This window comes from Mytilus trossulus, chromosome 8 (genome assembly GCF_036588685.1).
Source record: "Mytilus trossulus isolate FHL-02 chromosome 8, PNRI_Mtr1.1.1.hap1, whole genome shotgun sequence".
In the NCBI taxonomy this organism is placed as follows: domain Eukaryota; kingdom Metazoa; phylum Mollusca; class Bivalvia; order Mytilida; family Mytilidae; genus Mytilus; species Mytilus trossulus.
In genome coordinates this window covers 543206-561923 of record NC_086380.1, presented here as the reverse complement: position 1 = coordinate 561923, position 18718 = coordinate 543206, and the positions used below count along the sequence as shown (strand labels likewise).

Genomic DNA, 18718 nt, shown 5'->3' with positions numbered 1-18718 from the left:
CATTGTACATGTCTGACTTTATCTAAACATTGTACATGTCTGACTGGTGGGGTTTATCTAAACCTTGTATAGTCTGACTGGTGGGGTTTATCTAAACATTGTACATGTCTGACTGGTGGGGTTTTCTAAACATTGTACATGTCTGACTGGTGGGGTTTATCTAAACATTGTACATGTCTGACTGGTGGGGTTTATCTAAACATTGTACATGTCTGACTGGTGGGGTTTATCTAAATATTGTACATGTCTGACTGGTGGGGTTTATCTAAACATTGTTCATGTCTGACTGGTGGGGTTTATCTAAACATTGTACATGTCTGACTGGTGGGGTTTATCTAAACATTGTTCATGTCTGACTGGTGGGGTTTATCTAAACATTGTACATGTCTGACTGGTGGGGTTTATCTAAACATTGTACATGTCTGACTGGTGGGGTTTATCTAAACATTGTACATGTCTGACTGGTGTGGTTTATCTAAACATAACCTCTTTTTCAGGGTTCAATTGGCAATGTGAAGTTTTTGTTGTTGGGTCAATTTCTCAGATACTTTATATTTGGTGAAATGAATTATCTTATGTGTACATATCTACTTGGCAGGTTTTAAATGACATGACATTGGCTTCATTTTTGTCAAGCCCTCGACTTTAGTTGAAAAAGCAAGACATAGTGATCCTACATTCCATCAGCGCCGGTGTCATCGTCGTCAGTGTCGGCAGCAGCATCCACAAATATTCACTCTGTGGTTAAAGTTTTTGAAATATCCTGCATTTCTACCAAACTTGGACAGAAGCTTGTTCATAAGATAGTATCCAGGAGTAAATTTTGTAAAAACAAAATTCCATTTTTTCCGTATTTTACTTATAGATGGACATCGTTTTTCTGCCAGGAACCTTTGCATGCACTCTGTGGTTAAAGTTTTAAAATTTTAATAACTTTCTTAAACTGTCCTGGATTTGTGCGAAACTTGGCCAGAAGCTTGTTTATGATCAGAAGATAGTATCCAGAAGTTAATTTTGCACATTTTTTCTGTATTTTACTTATAAATGGACTTAGTTTTTCTTTCAGTTAACATAACATACAGTCTGCAGTTAAAGTTTTAAAACATTTTTAAGATTCTTAAACTAGCCTGGTTTTTACCAAACTTGAACAGAAGCTTCTGACAATCAAAAGATTGTATTTTAAGGAATAGTTTTATTTATTTTTTTCCCCATTTTTGTTGAGTGTGATTAACAGCAAAAGTAGGTGAGACACTGGGTTCCGAGGAACCCTTACAAATTTTTAATTTTCATGGTTTTGCCAATTTAATAGATACATTTGTACTACATGTAAGCAAAAGACTAATTATATTAACTAGTGTATGATATGATTGTAAGATGTACATGTCTGTCTTGACTGGTTTTGTGTAACCTCAACCATATTTTCATGATTCATTTGTCAATATAAAGTTTACATGGTTTTGCCAGTATATCAGATACTTTATATAGGTAATTTACATTTGGTTTATGGAATGATTAAGGTGTACATGTCTGTCTTCTTATAGTAAGTGGTAACCTTCAGCTGGTTGACTTTTGTGCTACACCATTGGAATGTGTGCATGAATATATTTGTTTTAAATTTTAATGACCAAACACAGCTGGTTGCAAGTAAAACATGTCAAATGAGTTTAATGATGGAACTGGTCCATGAAAGATTCAGGACTCTGGGCAGAGACAGTACAGTTGGGCAAGGTGCTCTGAAGTTTATCAGACACTATGCGCAATAGGTCAGATATGATACATATTTAGTTGGGGGCAATAGGGGGTCCGTTAACATGTTAACACCTCAATTTTGGCAAAAACAGTTAACAAAAAAGCATAAATGCTGGTGGGTTAAATTGATCTCGGATAACAGTTAACAGCACCTTGAAAAGGGCCATAACAGGTTAACACAAAAAGGTATTGCCCCCCCCCCCCCCTATGTGTACAGGATCATTGTAAGGTTTACAATCTGGCAGGTTCCATATACATGTAACCTTAACCTCATTATCATGCTAATCATTTGTCAATGTTAAGTTTCTGAGATTTTGTCTTTTTCTGGGGTACTATAAGTAATAGGGCCATTATATTTGGTGTATGGAATGATAGAAAAGTGTACATGTCTGTCTGGCATTCCTCATCTAACCTTGAACTCATTTCAGTGGATCATTGTCATGTCCAATGTATGTGATACTTGTATTAAAACCTTCTTATAACTAATAGCTAAATAAATTTAATCATGAAAAGTAAAAAGACAAGACTGTTCAGCTGTCACCTTTTATCTTGAAATTTATAAATGATATAAAAAGAAACTGTATACAGCCAAATGATCACTTATTTAAGATCTTCAAAGATGCCATCATTTCTCAGATTCTGAATTAATTTATCAGCTTGCAAACATGATATAAAAAAAACAAGTGCCTGGGAAGAGGCTTCATATTTGCCCAATTTTGTTCCTGCAAGAAGCAAAAATAGTGAGCAATACAAGTTCTAAAGAATTATAAAAACAGATATGAGAAGATGTGGTATATGACCATTTTAGTGTCAACGTATATTTGTTCCACCTAACAGAAGTTCCAGTGGAAACTTTATTATAAACAATGTCATAATACCTGTACCTGTCGGAACAAATATTCTATACTATTTATTCCGTTAGGAACATCTACTGTAATATTTATTCCTGTGGAAATAATATTCCAGAATAGTTTTTCCATTTGGAACTTCTATTCCGGGACATGAGTACCACTGAAACCATTAATAATCATTTATCAACTCCTTATTTATGTTTTGACATTTTGTAAAAATTTTACCTTTTTGTTTATTTCGCATTATGAAAAAAAATCTAACTTTTATCTAAGTCAACCAGGTTCTGAAAACATTAAATAGAAAATTTGATAAATATGTTTTTTTATTTTGATATCATGTGAGTTGAGCAAATGAGGCAGACTCCTTTTGGACACAAGTTAATCAATTGCATGACTCCATTTGAAATAATTCAGGTTTATGTTTCAGAATATCAAACCACTCAAAATAAATGAGTTAAACATTTTAGAAGTACGTTGTATATATATTTTGGTATTTAGATAGATCGGGCACCTGTTGCTCTTCAGAAATAGAGAAGCAAAAGGTGTATTTAATCATAACATTACAGACGGACTCACAAATGGGAACGTTTCATAATCATAATAAGTCTAGAAACTCTAAATCGTTTGCCGTATTGTTGTACTTAATATCATTGACACCTATTCTCTCTGCAGCAGAGGAATTTGCGGTGATAAACATTCATAAACATGAGTTTTCTAGTGGACAGCCTCAGCTGTCAGGTCAAGGTGTCGACGATGTCAACTTTGGAAGAGAAGATAATGAAAATATTCTGCTACAACACATTAAAGGAAGATTTGCAAGCATTGGTAAAACTGCTAAAGCAAATGGAAGATTACATATGGTACGGAATGTCATTCAAAATTAATTTTGAAAAAAACCAAAACATTTCTCCTTAACCTTTGACCTTCTATAATCCTCTCCTAAGGTCGAATGCTCTTTTGAGCTTCCAGTCATATAAATATGACTTTTATTATCTTCCTGCCCTCTTAGTTCAAAGGCTTCATGGCAACCACTTTAATATCATTGCAAATTATCTCCCTTTCACAATAAAAAAATGGCCTACTATTCAAACCTAGTTATGACATAAGCTGTAATGTACATACAAGACATTCATAACAATACAACACATGAGATAAATTACACAGCAGGAAATGAAGCACTTAAAGCATGTAATCATGGTAATCAAGTAGAATATAAGCTAGGTAAGAAGTAGGTATTTAAAGCTAAAAACATATATTGTAAACTAAGCATGAATTAAAAACTGGTGAAATTCACATACATTTAGTATAAAGTATTAAAAAAGGGTTTTAATCTAAATAGTAAAGCTCTAACATAATATATTAATTTATAATCTGCACAAACTCACTTGAAACTGCATGTTCAGTCATTTCCATTGCTTGACTTCCAAATATTTTTAAACTGACTAAATTATCATTTTTTTTTAAATCATCAGGTACAAAATATGTAGATCATTCCATAAAACAGACTCATAATTTTTTATTTGATTATCACTCTTTTAACTGAAGCTAGTGCTATAAAATAAGATGAGAAAATGAGGACAACATGTTTTGAGCAAAAGTTTGACCTGACACTGTTCATTATTGCATGATATGACTGTTTTTAGGCTGACTCTGATTGTGGGAAAAAGGATGGTGAGAGTTATGCCAGACTACCACAAGACTGGATAGCTGTGTTCCATTACCCAGAGAGAGGCACACTAGATGATGGTTGTCCATCAGTTATAGACAGGGTATGCTTTGATAAGTCTCATCATGAAATAAAAGGGTTAAAACATTAAAAAGTGGGGCTTTACAGCATAATAATTTGAAATGTGTATTTCCCTGGCATGATGAGGCAAATTAGTTCTGACAAATTTAAATTCATCTGCAAAATAGCTCAAAGTATTGATCTTGTATAAGCAGGTCAACATCAGTTGCAAATGGTATTTTGTTTTATTCCTAATATATATATGTTAAATCATTTTCACATATGATATTTGCCAAGCACATGCACTGATCAAGGAGTAAGAGCAAAGACATCTCTTAACAAAATGGTTTTTTTTATGAAAACATTATTATAAATGAAGGGTTTTGTGATGTGTATATATACCAATGGGGTATCAAAACCAACAAGAGCCCTGTTTTAAAAAATCAAACCAAATGACATCTAGGGGTCATGGTTGATATAGCTTTAAAAAAAAAGACAAGATATAGCTTTCAAAACAAGACAAGTGCTGAAAAAGTATATCAAGCTCTATACTTATTGCAGTTACTATAAACATTGTAAATTGAATGATCAGAAATCTGCCTAATTATGATAAAAAGTAATTGTCTTTTGGGATTAAGAAATGTTCTTTAACTAATGATAAATCATTTCCTATTATAGATGCAGAAAGCCCTGATGTTTGGAGCATCAGCTATTATTATTCTTACTCTTAACCAAGATATTCTGAAAGAGGTAAGTATGATACAAATATGGAAGGAGGTACATGTGTCCCAAAATTAGTTGCTCTTACTTTAAAATTTAAAATAGATATAGAAAGATGTGGTATAAGTGCCAATGAGACAACTCTCTATCCAAATACCAATTTATCTCTTGCACGTTAAAGACACCCTTGTAGATTTCGAAAAAGAGTAGGCTAATGCCGCTACAAGGCAGCACTTGCACCCGAAAAGTTGAAAGGGATTAATATAAGTTGCAAAACTTGTTTCCCAATCCACTATAAACAAATATGTTTAAACTAAATACCAATTTATAAAAGTAAATCATTGTAGGTCAAGGTACAGCCTTCAACACAGAACAGCAAGTTTGCCTCAACCAAATGTTATGAAACGTATACACAATACTTATTACCAGATCAGATCAAGTTCGAACTTGGTTTGTGCCACTTTTACTAACTTTTCTGTTCTTGAGTTGAGCCCCTTTAAAAATGGGAAAATTGCTGAAATTTTTGATTCCATTCCTTATCTTTAGTTTGCCCCAACCAAATATTATGAAACTGATACACAATGTATATCACCATTAAACACAAATCAAGTTCAAATTTGGTGGTACTTTTACAGTTCTCTAGTTATGTCCCTTTATAATGTTGTTGGCAAACAGGGACATCATCTGTGTTCCAATGTAGAACAATTTATATTTTAGCTTGAAGTAAAGCAGATGTTTTCTTTTCCTGTGATAATTGTGGAAGCTTTAGAGAATATTACAGATATGATTGTGGTCCTTAAAAGGTAGGAAAGTATACTATAGGACAACTTATTTATACACAAGCAATACTCGATTCTACACCCTTGAAGTTCAGATAATGGTTAGTGTATGATATTTGAAATAAATGTATATATGATACATTTACATACCAAGTTATGATATTCATAGATGTGCAAAGTATTGATTTATTTATGTACATCTATCTAAATCTTTGTCAATAAATGGAACATCTACAATGGATATCCCAGGGGGCGATCCTGGGTCCTCTTTTATTTTTGATATTTATCAAGGATATCATATCTGATATACAGTCTACTATTAAGTTGTTTGCTGATGATACAAGTTTATATTTGATAGTAGATGACCCCCAAGAATCAGCAAACAACTTGAATAGTGATCTCGCAAATATCCATAGACGGTCTTCAGATTAGCTAGTGACCTTTAACCCCAGAAAACTGAGATCATGACGATTTCACGGAAACTTCACAAACCTGATCATCCAAAATTTAACATGGATAACATAACTGTAACTGAGGTATCAACACATAAACAACTTGGATTACATATTTCAAACGATGGCACTTGGCATAAACATATTGATGTAATAACCAGAAAGGCATACAAACGAGTGAATGTTCTACGAACATTTAAATTGGTCTTTGACTGGGGGTACTAGGTTGTTGTCCCTAGAGAGATTACATCTTGAAACTGGTAGGGAAAAGCTTAAAGATCAAAAGGGAGACCCACAGATTAATTTATTTTTACAAGATGAAAAATAATATTACTCCGGAATATTTATCAACCTTAGTTCCAGAATCCCATGCAACCATACATAATCATAATACAAGAAACTTGTCCCTAATCCCCCCTGTTCGAACAACTATTATTTACCGGCAACTGTTCATTCATGGAATCTCCTCCCTGAGAATGCTAAGGCCAGTACTTCGGTGGGGGCATTCAGGAATTGTGTCCAGTCTCGGGTGACTAAACCTTGAAATTATTTTTACATTGGTAAGCGATTAGGTCAAATTTATCACTCAAGACTTCATATGCAATGCAGTTCTCTAAATCATCATCTTTTGTTAAAAATTTAGTGGCCTTGCCACTTTGTTTATGTGATGCTATAGAAACAACAGCGCACTACTTGTTGCACTGCCCCCGTTTTCACATTATGCGTGAACAGCATTTTTATAATATCAATAAAATACATTTATTGTCAGAAGAAATCTTGCTACATGGTTCAACAAATTTCAGCTACAAACAAAACATTGAAATATTCTTGGAAGTTCAAAAATGTATACTCAGTAGCAAAAGATTTGTCATATGATAGCACACATCTTGTTCAACAAGTAATACTTATATCTTAAATAATTGTGTCCGTTCAAAATCATACACTTTATTATTGAATTTTCCGATGTATATTTTTTTCTTCTTTCTTGTGTGTCACAACCTTATTATATGTTTTTTTTCTTTCCATCTAGAGTACCATTGTTATTAGGGCCCGCCCTATAGTGACCAGTCTGTCCGTCCGTCCTTAACACTTTAACTTTGTGTCCGCTCCATATCTAGAGAACCATTATGATTTCATACTTTATACTTTACATGTTTATTAACCACCACCAGAGGGCGTGTCATGATGTATGTACAACTTCCTAGGTCAAAAGTCAAGGTAAAAAAAAACTTTGGTTTCAGTTGACAACCCCGTGTCCTGTGGTGAAGATCGCATCCGCTCTATATTTTGAGAACTGTTATGATTTCAAATATTATACTTGACATCCATTTTAACCAACACCAGAGGGTGTGTCATGTTGTATGTACAACTTCCTAGGTCAAAGGTCTGTCTGTCTATTGGTCTGTCCATCGCTAACAAATTTGATCCACACTATATTTTGAGAGGACAGCTGTTATTATTTCATACTTTATACCTGACAAACATTTTCAACTGAACATATATATTAACCAACACCAGAGAATGTGTCATAATGTATGCATCCTAAGTCAAAGGTCAGTCTGTCGGTCTGTCCATCTGTTCGTTGTTCTTAACAAATTGTGTCCGCTCTATCTCTCGAGAACAGTTAATATTTCATCCTTTATACTATATGGGTCATAATATATTGAAGGCATAATTCTAAAAATGTGTGACAAATATCAATCCATATATCCAGAAGTCACCTTAGAGTAGTCAACAATGAGTTCACATCATGCAGTCATATCACTATTATACTATGAAAGTAAGTTGAGAATATTTATCAGTTTTAACTTAAAATCTTAGAATAAAATCACACATGAGACTATGTAATAACTTCAAATAATGCTTCATATCAGATTATCCATACAACTTATTTAACCCACATTATTGACAGCGGGGCCCACAGAGATGGCTCCCATCACAATGGTATCTAGTTTTTTTTAACATTCTACTCCTTGAGTATTACAATATGAAATGTTCTTATTAGGAAACGGATTGATATCAGCGAACAGCTTGTTTCTGGATCCTATTAATTATTTTACTTGTATTAATATGTAAATGCCTATTTGAGTACATGACTTTACCTGAATTTAATTAATAAAATATGTTTACACTAATATCCTTCTCAAACATTTCACATCTGAAGCATTTCTCTTATTATTTTGATTTGCCTCCACATTATTTTCTTCTTTTTTTTTTGAATTTCTACCCCATAACCATTCTTAATATAGTTATGGAACATGTCTTGTGTAGTTACTTTCCCAATAAAATCATTTAATTTCTGAAAGAAAAGTAATTTGTTTTCTTCTTTGTTCCAGTAAAATAAAGTCTAAGGCTAGCATTAGGATCAACATGACAAGACATAATATTGTGGTAAGTATGAAGTAAAAGGAGATAATAAAGTGAGTGTCCTTTCTTGGACTCATCTAAGAGGGACATAAAAAGTTTATGTCCAGGGGTAAAAACAAAATGGCTAATTTATGATTAACAAACCAACAAAAAATTACTTACTCAAAGCCTTTTTTACAACAAATATGCCTGAAACATGGTGAAATATGAGTTTCAAACATGAGTCCAATTCAATATTAATTTCTATATAAAAAAGAAGATGTGGTATGATTGCCAATGTGACAACTATCCACAAAAGACCAAAATAACACAAACATTAACAACTTTTGGTCACCGTACTGCCTTCAACAATGAGCAATTCAAACGAAAATACTAACGGCCTTATTTATGTAAAAAAAATGAACACAAACAAATATGTAACAAACAACAACCACTGAATTACAGGCTCCTGACATGGGACAGGCACATACATAAATAATGTGGCGGGGTTAATTATGTTAGCGGGATCCCAACCCTCCCCTAACCTGGGACAGTGGTATAACAGTACAACATAAGAATATGTCAGTTTTGAATTTTAGAAATTGAAAATGTGTTGACTATTTTAGGTCTCCAGAATTTAAGATAGGGCAGAATCATATGTGAATTTAACAAATTGATGTATATAATCGAAAAACATAGTTGTGATTCGTGGAAATGACTTGTAGAATGTATAAAACAATATTATTCATATACCACTAGCTTTGCACATGTTTTTGCTACTATATGCCAAAAGTACATCAAAATGGCAGGAATTGCAGTTTACAAATAAAGCTATCAAATTTATCTGCAGGTATTTATTTCTGCAAAACATATCACATAGCAATAAATAGAAAATAGCAAAACATTCTGAAGTTAAAGTATTTCAGAATTAGACTTATAATTATGTCTATTCTGTGACAGAACAAATGGTATTAAATTATTTATTCATGTGTTAAATGACTTTAAAAACAAATGATTTTCAGAATTAGTCAATTTTGACTTAATTTTATCTTCAATTTCAGATCTACCCTACCTTGACTCTGTGGTCTGCATGTGGCAGGACTTATGGGAAGGGTTATCATGAATGGGACGGAGTTGTCTGCCTTGGTCATCAGGAAAATGAAGAAAAGGTAGGTTTTAAAAGTCATTTGTGCTGGACTAAACAAAATATAAGACATGCTTGGATGAGATAGCTGTCTAACAGTCCCCAAGGTCAAAACATCTAGAGGTCAACATACAGCTATAACCCTGTGCTCTGCTTGCTCATTCTAACATTTAACTGACGAAGTAAAAATTGTCTTTTGGGTATTTGTAGTAGGTGTTGCTGAACTGAGAAAGGCACAGGAACATGTTGTACAGTCTCCAGGGGGCCACTTCCTAAATACAAGGTGATAGGACATGTTTATAAATAGGTAACTTTTTCAAGCTTAAAAATATGGGATAAGTTTGGGAAAAATATCAGAAATATATGGTAAGGTCGTTGAATTTTCAATAACTAGAATATGAAAAGCCCTGTCACTTTTTCACAGCTGAAAGTCTCACACTTAGCAAACATTACACTCAGAATTTTACTTAAATATTTCATTTTTCCAACACACTGGACAAAACCCAACCAATATGGGAAAAGATTACAATTTTACCTAGGTAATATATGAAAAGTTATACAATTTTAAGATCTGAATTAAGTGAAAAGGGTGGGGTAACAGAAACCCAGTGTCAATTAAGTATTTTTGTTGTTGAGTTGAATTACAATAGGTATAATAATGCACACACAGACACATAAATTTATCATCATGACTATTGGTTTAAAACACAACAAAAACACAAATGCAACTTGAAGGAAAACAACAATATAAAGTACAGTCTAATTATCATGATTGTATATTGTTTATATGTATATGACCTGAATCATTTTCTGTCTGTTATATATACAGTATATAAAGGTTAATTATAATTACTGATTATATCACTTTTATTCAGGCTGATCCTGCCAACTTCTGGAACTTTTTCTACTCCATTTTATTGACCTTGATGATCTTAGTGGCCATCAAGACAAGACTTATAGATGTGGGAGATGGAGACAGTGATATAGAGGTATAATCCATTTAATACTTACAGTCAAACCTGGTCTAATATCATCCTTGTGACTCTAAGTTTAATATGCTGTTAGTTATTACTTCAAAAAGTATAGCCAAAGTCAGTCAAGGAATTGAAGCTTTGCATAAGGGATTTAAATAATATCAAAAATGTTTGTAGGGGCAAATTTTAATATCACAATATTCGTACTTTCAAACAAAGTCCAAACCAACAACACAAAAAAAAATGATATATCAGCCTACAGTCTGAAACAACAGAATGTCAAAGACAAATGTATATAAATTCATAACAATATCTACTTTCCTCAATTAATACTAATAATGATTTGTTTGTGTTTATTTTTGCACCTCAAGTTGTGAATTAAAGTGTTTTTCTACATGGCATTCTTCATCAGACTAATACCAAACACTAATTCTGTTTCTTTTTTAAATGACATGTTTGTTTAAAACAATGCTATCAAACATATACATTTTTTCAGAGATCACTAAGAAGGTTAGCTCAAGAATCTCTGATGTTGATGAAAACAAAGAAATATAAGTTTGATATGTCAGGGGATATATGTGCAATATGTTTAGACCAGTTCAGTCCTAAACAGGTAATTAATTAGTTAGGGGGAGTGTAGTATCATATGATATGTCAGGGGATATATGTGCAATATGTTTAGACCAGTTCAGTCCTAAACAGGTAATTAATTAGTTAGGGGGAGTGTAGTATCATATGATATGTCAGGGGATATATGTGCAATATGTTTAGACCAGTTCAGTCCTAAACAGGTAATTAATTAGTTAGGGGGAGTGTAGTATCATATGATATGTCAGGGGATATATTTGCAATATGTTTGGACCAGTTCAGTCCTAAACAGGTAATTAATTAGTTAGGGGGAGTGTAGTATCATATGATATGTCAGGGGATATATGTGCAATATGTTTGGACCAGTTCAGTCCTAAACAGGTAATTAATTAGTTAGGGGGGGTGTAGTATCATATGATATGTCAGGGGATATATGTGCAATATGTTTAGACCAGTTCAGTCCTAAACAGGTAATTAATTAGTTAGGGGGAGTGTAGTATCATATGATATGTCAGGGGATATATTTGCAATATGTTTGGACCAGTTCAGTCCTAAACAGGTTATTAATTAGTTAGGGGGAGTGTAGTATCATATGATATGTCAGGGGATATATGTGCAATATGTTTAGACCAGTTCAGTCCTAAACAGGTAATTAATTAGTTAGGGGGAGTGTAGTATCATATGATATGTCAGGGGATATATGTGCAATATGTTTAGACCAGTTCAGTCCTAAACAGGTAATTAATTAGTTAGGGGGAGTGTAGTATCATATGATATGTCAGGGGATATATGTGCAATATGTTTGGACCAGTTCAGTCCTAAACAGGTTATTAATTAGTTAAGGGGCAGTGTAGTATTATATGATATGTCAGGGGATATATGTGCAATATGTTTGGACCACTTCAGTCCTAAACAGGTAATTAATTAGTTAGGGGGAGTGTAGTATCATATGATATGTCAGGGGATATATTTGCAATATGTTTAGACCAGTTCAGTCCTAAACAGGTTATTAATTAGTTAGGGGGAGTGTAGTATCATATGATATGTCAGGGGATATATGTGCAATATGTTTAGACCAGTTCAGTCCTAAACAGGTAATTAATTAGTTAGGGGGAGTGTAGTATCATATGATATGTCAGGGGATATATGTGCAATATGTTTAGACCAGTTCAGTCCTAAACAGGTAATTAATTAGTTAGGGGAGTGTAGTATCATATGATATGTCAGGGGATATATGTGCAATATGTTTGGACCAGTTCAGTCCTAAACAGGTTATTAATTAGTTAAGGGGCAGTGTAGTATTATATGATATGTCAGGGGATATATGTGCAATATGTTTGGACCACTTCAGTCCTAAACAGGTAATTAATTAGTTAGGGGGAGTGTAGTATCATATGATATGTCAGGGGATATATGTGCAATATGTTTAGACCAGTTCAGTCCTAAACAGGTAATTAATTAGTAAGGGGGAGTGTAGTATCATATGATATGTCAGGGGATATATGTGCAATATGTTTAGACCAGTTCAGTCCTAAACAGGTAATTAATTAGTTAGGGGGAGTGTAGTATCATATGATATGTCAGGGGATATATGTGCAATATGTTTAGACCAGTTCAGTCCTAAACAGGTAATTAATTAGTTAGGGGGAGTGTAGTATCATATGATATGTCAGGGGATATATGTGCAATATGTTTAGACCAGTTCAGTCCTAAACAGGTAATTAATTAGTTAGGGGGAGTGTAGTATCATATGATATGTCAGGGGATATATGTGCAATATGTTTAGACCAGTTCAGTCCTAAACAGGTAATTAATTAGTTAGGGGGAGTGTAGTATCATATGATATGTCAGGGGATATATTTGCAATATGTTTAGACCAGTTCAGTCCTAAACAGGTAATTAATTAGTTAGGGGAGTGTAGTATCATATGATATGTCAGGGGATATATGTGCAATATGTTTAGACCAGTTCAGTCCTAAACAGGTAATTAATTAGTTAGGGGGAGTGTAGTATCATATGATATGTCAGGGGATATATGTGCAATATGTTTAGACCAGTTCAGTCCTAAACAGGTAATTAATTAGTTAGGGGGAGTGTAGTATTATATGATATGTCAGGGGATATATGTGCAATATGTTTAGACCAGTTCAGTCCTAAACAGGTAATTAATTAGTTAGGGGGAGTGTAGTATCATATGATATGTCAGGGGATATATGTGCAATATGTTTAGACCAGTTCAGTCCTAAACAGGTTATTAATTAGTTAGGGGAGTGTAGTATCATATGATATGTCAGGGGATATATGTGCAATATGTTTGGACCAGTTCAGTCCTAAACAGGTAATTAATTAGTTAGGGGGAGTGTAGTATCATATGATATGTCAGGGGATATATGTGCAATATGTTTAGACCAGTTCAGTCCTAAACAGGTAATTAATTAGTTAGGGGGAGTGTAGTATCATATGATATGTCAGGGGATATATTTGCAATATGTTTAGACCAGTTCAGTCCTAAACAGGTAATTAATTAGTTAGGGGGAGTGTAGTATCATATGATATGTCAGGGGATATATGTGCAATATGTTTGGACCAGTTCAGTCCTAAACAGGTTATTAATTAGTTAAGGGGCAGTGTAGTATTATATGATATGTCAGGGGATATATGTGCAATATGTTTGGACCACTTCAGTCCTAAACAGGTAATTAATTAGTTAGGGGGAGTGTAGTATCATGATATGTCAGGGGATATATGTGCAATATGTTTAGACCAGTTCAGTCCTAAACAGGTAATTAATTAGTTAGGGGGAGTGTAGTATCATATGATATGTCAGGGGATATATGTGCAATATGTTTAGACCAGTTCAGTCCTAAACAGGTAATTAATTAGTTAGGGGGAGTGTAGTATCATATGATATGTCAGGGGATATATGTGCAATATGTTTAGACCAGTTCAGTCCTAAACAGGTAATTAATTAGTTAGGGAGAGTGTAGTATCATATGATATGTCAGGGGATATATTTGCAATATGTTTAGACCAGTTCAGTCCTAAACAGGTTATTAATTAGTTAAGGGGCAGTGTAGTATTATATGATATGTCAGGGGATATATGTGCAATATGTTTGGACCACTTCAGTCCTAAACAGGTAATTAATTAGTTAGGGGGAGTGTAGTATCATATGATATGTCAGGGGATATATGTGCAATATGTTTAGACCAGTTCAGTCCTAAACAGGTAATTAATTAGTTAGGGGGAGTGTAGTATCATATGATATGTCAGGGGATATATGTGCAATATGTTTAGACCAGTTCAGTCCTAAACAGGTAATTAATTAGTTAGGGGGAGTGTAGTATCATATGATATGTCAGGGGATATATGTGCAATATGTTTAGACCAGTTCAGTCCTAAACAGGTAATTAATTAGTTAGGGGGAGTGTAGTATCATATGATATGTCAGGGGATATATGTGCAATATGTTTAGACCAGTTCAGTCCTAAACAGGTAATTAATTAGTTAGGGGGAGTGTAGTATCATATGATATGTCAGGGGATATATGTGCAATATGTTTGGACCAGTTCAGTCCTAAACAGGTAATTAATTAGTTAGGGGGAGTGTAGTATCATATGATATGTCAGGGGATATATGTGCAATATGTTTAGACCAGTTCAGTCCTAAACAGGTAATTAATTAGTTAGGGGGAGTGTAGTATCATATGATATGTCAGGGGATATATGTGCAATATGTTTAGACCAGTTCAGTCCTAAACAGGTAATTAATTAGTTAGGGGGAGTGTAGTATCATATGATATGTCAGGGGATATATGTGCAATATGTTTAGACCAGTTCAGTCCTAAACAGGTTATTAATTAGTTAGGGGGAGTGTAGTATCATATGATATGTCAGGGGATATATTTGCAATATGTTTAGACCAGTTCAGTCCTAAACAGGTAATTAATTAGTTAGGGGAGTGTAGACTTGTAAACCTTAACAGGTCATTAAGGAGGAATCGAATTTCTTTTCAGGTATGACAACAAACATTGCAATTTTTATGATTTAACGTATATACTTAGTTTATGGGACTTTATCAAGTTATCAAATGCTGAGTATGTGGAGAACAGTATTTGCCTGAATAAATTTGTTTTATTCAAAATTTCATGAGTTGCAGAACTTAGTGTATGGCAAATGAATACATATGTTCTACTTACACTTGTTAAAACAAAGGAAGATAACTCCAGTTCACAATGTTGCCTCAATTATTCCATTGCTCAATAGATTGCAGTTTAAAATTAAGGCAAAACGAAAGGAATTCTTACTTCCTGCACACATGTTCTTTGATATGAGGATTTTGTAACAGAGGACAATCATGGGAATCTTCTTAAAATTTATCTAAAGCTATGAGACACATTGCTCTACATAAACTATGTAACCAAATAAAAAGTTTGACAGAAAAATTTAAAATTCATGTCATATATTGCAATATTTCTAATTGACAGAAATTACGGGTGCTTCCATGTTCTCACGAGTTCCACACCAAATGTGTCGACCCTTGGTTGGTGAAAAACAGGACTTGTCCACTGTGTAAACTCAATATTGTTGGTAAGTGGAAATTATAGGCAGACCATGATTTAGGTTAATTGATAATAAAAAAAAATCCAATTCAGTTTCATACCAGAGAGTAGAGTGATGGTATTTATGACAGAAAACAAGGGCAATATACAAACAACCAAAATCATAAGGGGAATAGAGCACATTGATTTAAAAGGAACCATGGCCAATAAAAATAAAATCTATAAGTAAGGGGAAATATTTAGGAAGACATGTTTGTGAAACAGAAAAAAATACATCAATACTAAAAACTAAAACAAAAGGCATACAGAGAGTCAACAGTCTTCTATAACTTGCAAATTTACCACAAATATACATAATAATTATAATTTTTAAGCCAGTCATGTCTGAACGGTTTTATTTTCAACTTTTCTGGTCTCTGATTTAGATCTTCATCTAATATTAAGTTTATGAATGGGGCGATTTTTATGTGAATTCTGAGCTGTTAATTTAGCAAAATTGTCCAACTTTAAAGTGCAGAGATGATTTAAACCACATACAAAATTTAAGAGTTGATTTTCTAAAATAATTCAATTATTAGTCTAACAGGATATATTGTAATAATCAACAAGACAGTCACGCAATACAATATATGAATAAGGAGAATTAGTATGATGGCTAATGAGACAACTATCCATCAAAGTAGATTTTAGTAGATATTGGTGATTTATGGCCTTCAACAATGAGCAAAACCAATACCATATTGTCTGCTATAAACAGCATGATAAAAAAAAATGTGAAACAATTTAAAATGAAGTATTCAACAGCCATTGATTTGTGTCTGTATATTCATCATCCATATTAATTATAACCTTTTGTTTACAGAGACCCTACATGGTGGTTTCCTTGGTAACTAACCACTAATGCATGTCCAATAATTGGTCTACCTGATGCTACACATTATTATACAGGGTGTTTGGTGTTTGTACTTACTGCCTTTTTTAATAGTTTTTATTATTTATCATGAAACTTTGTGATCTTAGAGGGCATTTATATTTTATTATGTCCTATTATTTACAAAGAATACCAAGTTTGTTAGACGTTTACCATGTTTGTTCAAACAAAATACAACTTCCAAATTAGAAGAGAATAGTCCTAAGGAAAATAGAAATTTATACTTCCCATAGTATCTCAGAATTGCAACAAATCCATTCATGGCAAGACTAATGAACAAAAATCCCCAAAAAGACATACAACAATAACACAACCATTGATTACACAGAAAATTTTAGATTAATTAACAGAATCTCCACCAAAAATGTATGCCTAGGAAAGATGCTGTGGAATGATGCCCACTACTTTATCATGTTTATCAATTGATAGATTTCTAGAGATGTTTAAATAGCAATTTAGCACATACATACAAAACATATTGTAACTATGATTAATTTAGTTCTCTTATAGGCTTTCACAATTAAATCAATTGTAAGAAAATAGAAGACAATGGTCTTACAGGAAACCAATTAGTTGAGTTGCCACGGAATAGAAATTCCTTCATAATACAAGTTCCCAATGGAAACGATATTCTTTAATAATATTTCCACTGGAATAAATATTACAGTAAATGTTCCTTACGGAATAAATGGTATAGAATATGTGTTCCAACAGGAACAGGTATTATGACATTGTTTATAACAAAGTTTCCATTAGAACGTCTGTTAGGTGGAACAATTATATGCTGAAAGAGTATCAATTTGTTATTCTATACTCAACATTACCAAGCTATGCTTGGGTATAATCACTGACATCCCTAATATAAATGCAAGAATTTTCACACATGTTACCAAAAGCATGTGATAGGAAATGAAGGTAGATTTTAAAATATCTGACATAATTATTGAAATTTTGTCTTTCATGATAGATTACTGTATAATCTCGAAGTTTTGCTTTGCGTCCGGCGTCCGTCGGCGTCCGTCGTCTGTCGTCCGTCGTCCGTCGTCCGTCGTTGTTGTTAACTTTTACAAAAATCTTCTCCTCTGAAACTACTGGCCCAAATTGAATCAAACTTGGCCACAATCATCATTGGGGTATCTAGTTTAAAAAATGTGTGGCGTGGCCCGGTCAACTAACCAAGATGGCCGCCATGGCTAAAAATAGAACATAGGGGTAAAATGCAGTTTTTGGCTTATAACTCAAAAACCAAAGCATTTAGAGGAAATCTGACATGGGGTAAAAATGTTTATCAGGTCAAGATCTATCTGCCCTGAAATTTTCAGATGAATCGGTCAACCCGTTGTTGGGTTGCTGCCCCTGAATTGGTAATTTTGAGGAAATTTTGCTGTTTTTGGTTATTATCTTGAATATTATTATAGATAGAGATAAACTGTAAACAGCAATAATGTTTAGCAAAGTAAGATTTACAAATAAGTCAACATGACCGAAATGGTCAGTTGACCCCTTTAGGAGTTATTGCCCTTTATAGTCAATTTTTAACCATTTTTCGAAAATCTTAGTTATCTTTTACAAAAATCTTCTTCTCTGAAATTACTGGGCCAAATTAATCCAAACTTGGCCACAATCATCTTTGGGGTATCTAGTTTTAAAAATGTGTCCGGTGACCTGACCATCAAATCAAGATGGCCGCCACAGCTAAAATAGAACATAGGGGTAAAAGGCAGTTTTTGGCTTATACCTCAAAAACCAAAGCATTTAGAGCAAATCTGACAGGTAGTAAAATTGTTTATCAGGTCAAGATCTATCTGCTCTGTAATTTTCAGATGAATCTGACAACCCATTGTTGGGTTGCTGCCCCTGAATTGGTAATTTTAAGGAAATTTGCTGTTTTGGTTAT

At 33.5% G+C, this 18718-nt stretch overlaps 1 protein-coding gene across 1 annotated transcript; it reads left to right on the top strand.

The window, feature by feature from the left end:
- Window positions 1-3141: 3141 nt before the first annotated feature.
- On the top strand, window positions 3142-17806 carry LOC134728073 (RING finger protein 215-like). Its single transcript, XM_063592472.1, has 10 exons — window positions 3142-3460; window positions 4244-4369; window positions 5005-5076; window positions 5764-5849; window positions 8614-8668; window positions 9685-9792; window positions 10643-10756; window positions 11238-11354; window positions 15816-15918; window positions 16753-17806. The coding sequence occupies exons 1-10, from the start codon at window positions 3179-3181 to the stop codon at window positions 16782-16784; spliced, it is 1095 nt and encodes a 364-aa protein (XP_063448542.1). The 5' UTR covers window positions 3142-3178; the 3' UTR covers window positions 16785-17806.
- The last annotated feature ends 912 nt before the right edge of the window (window positions 17807-18718 follow it).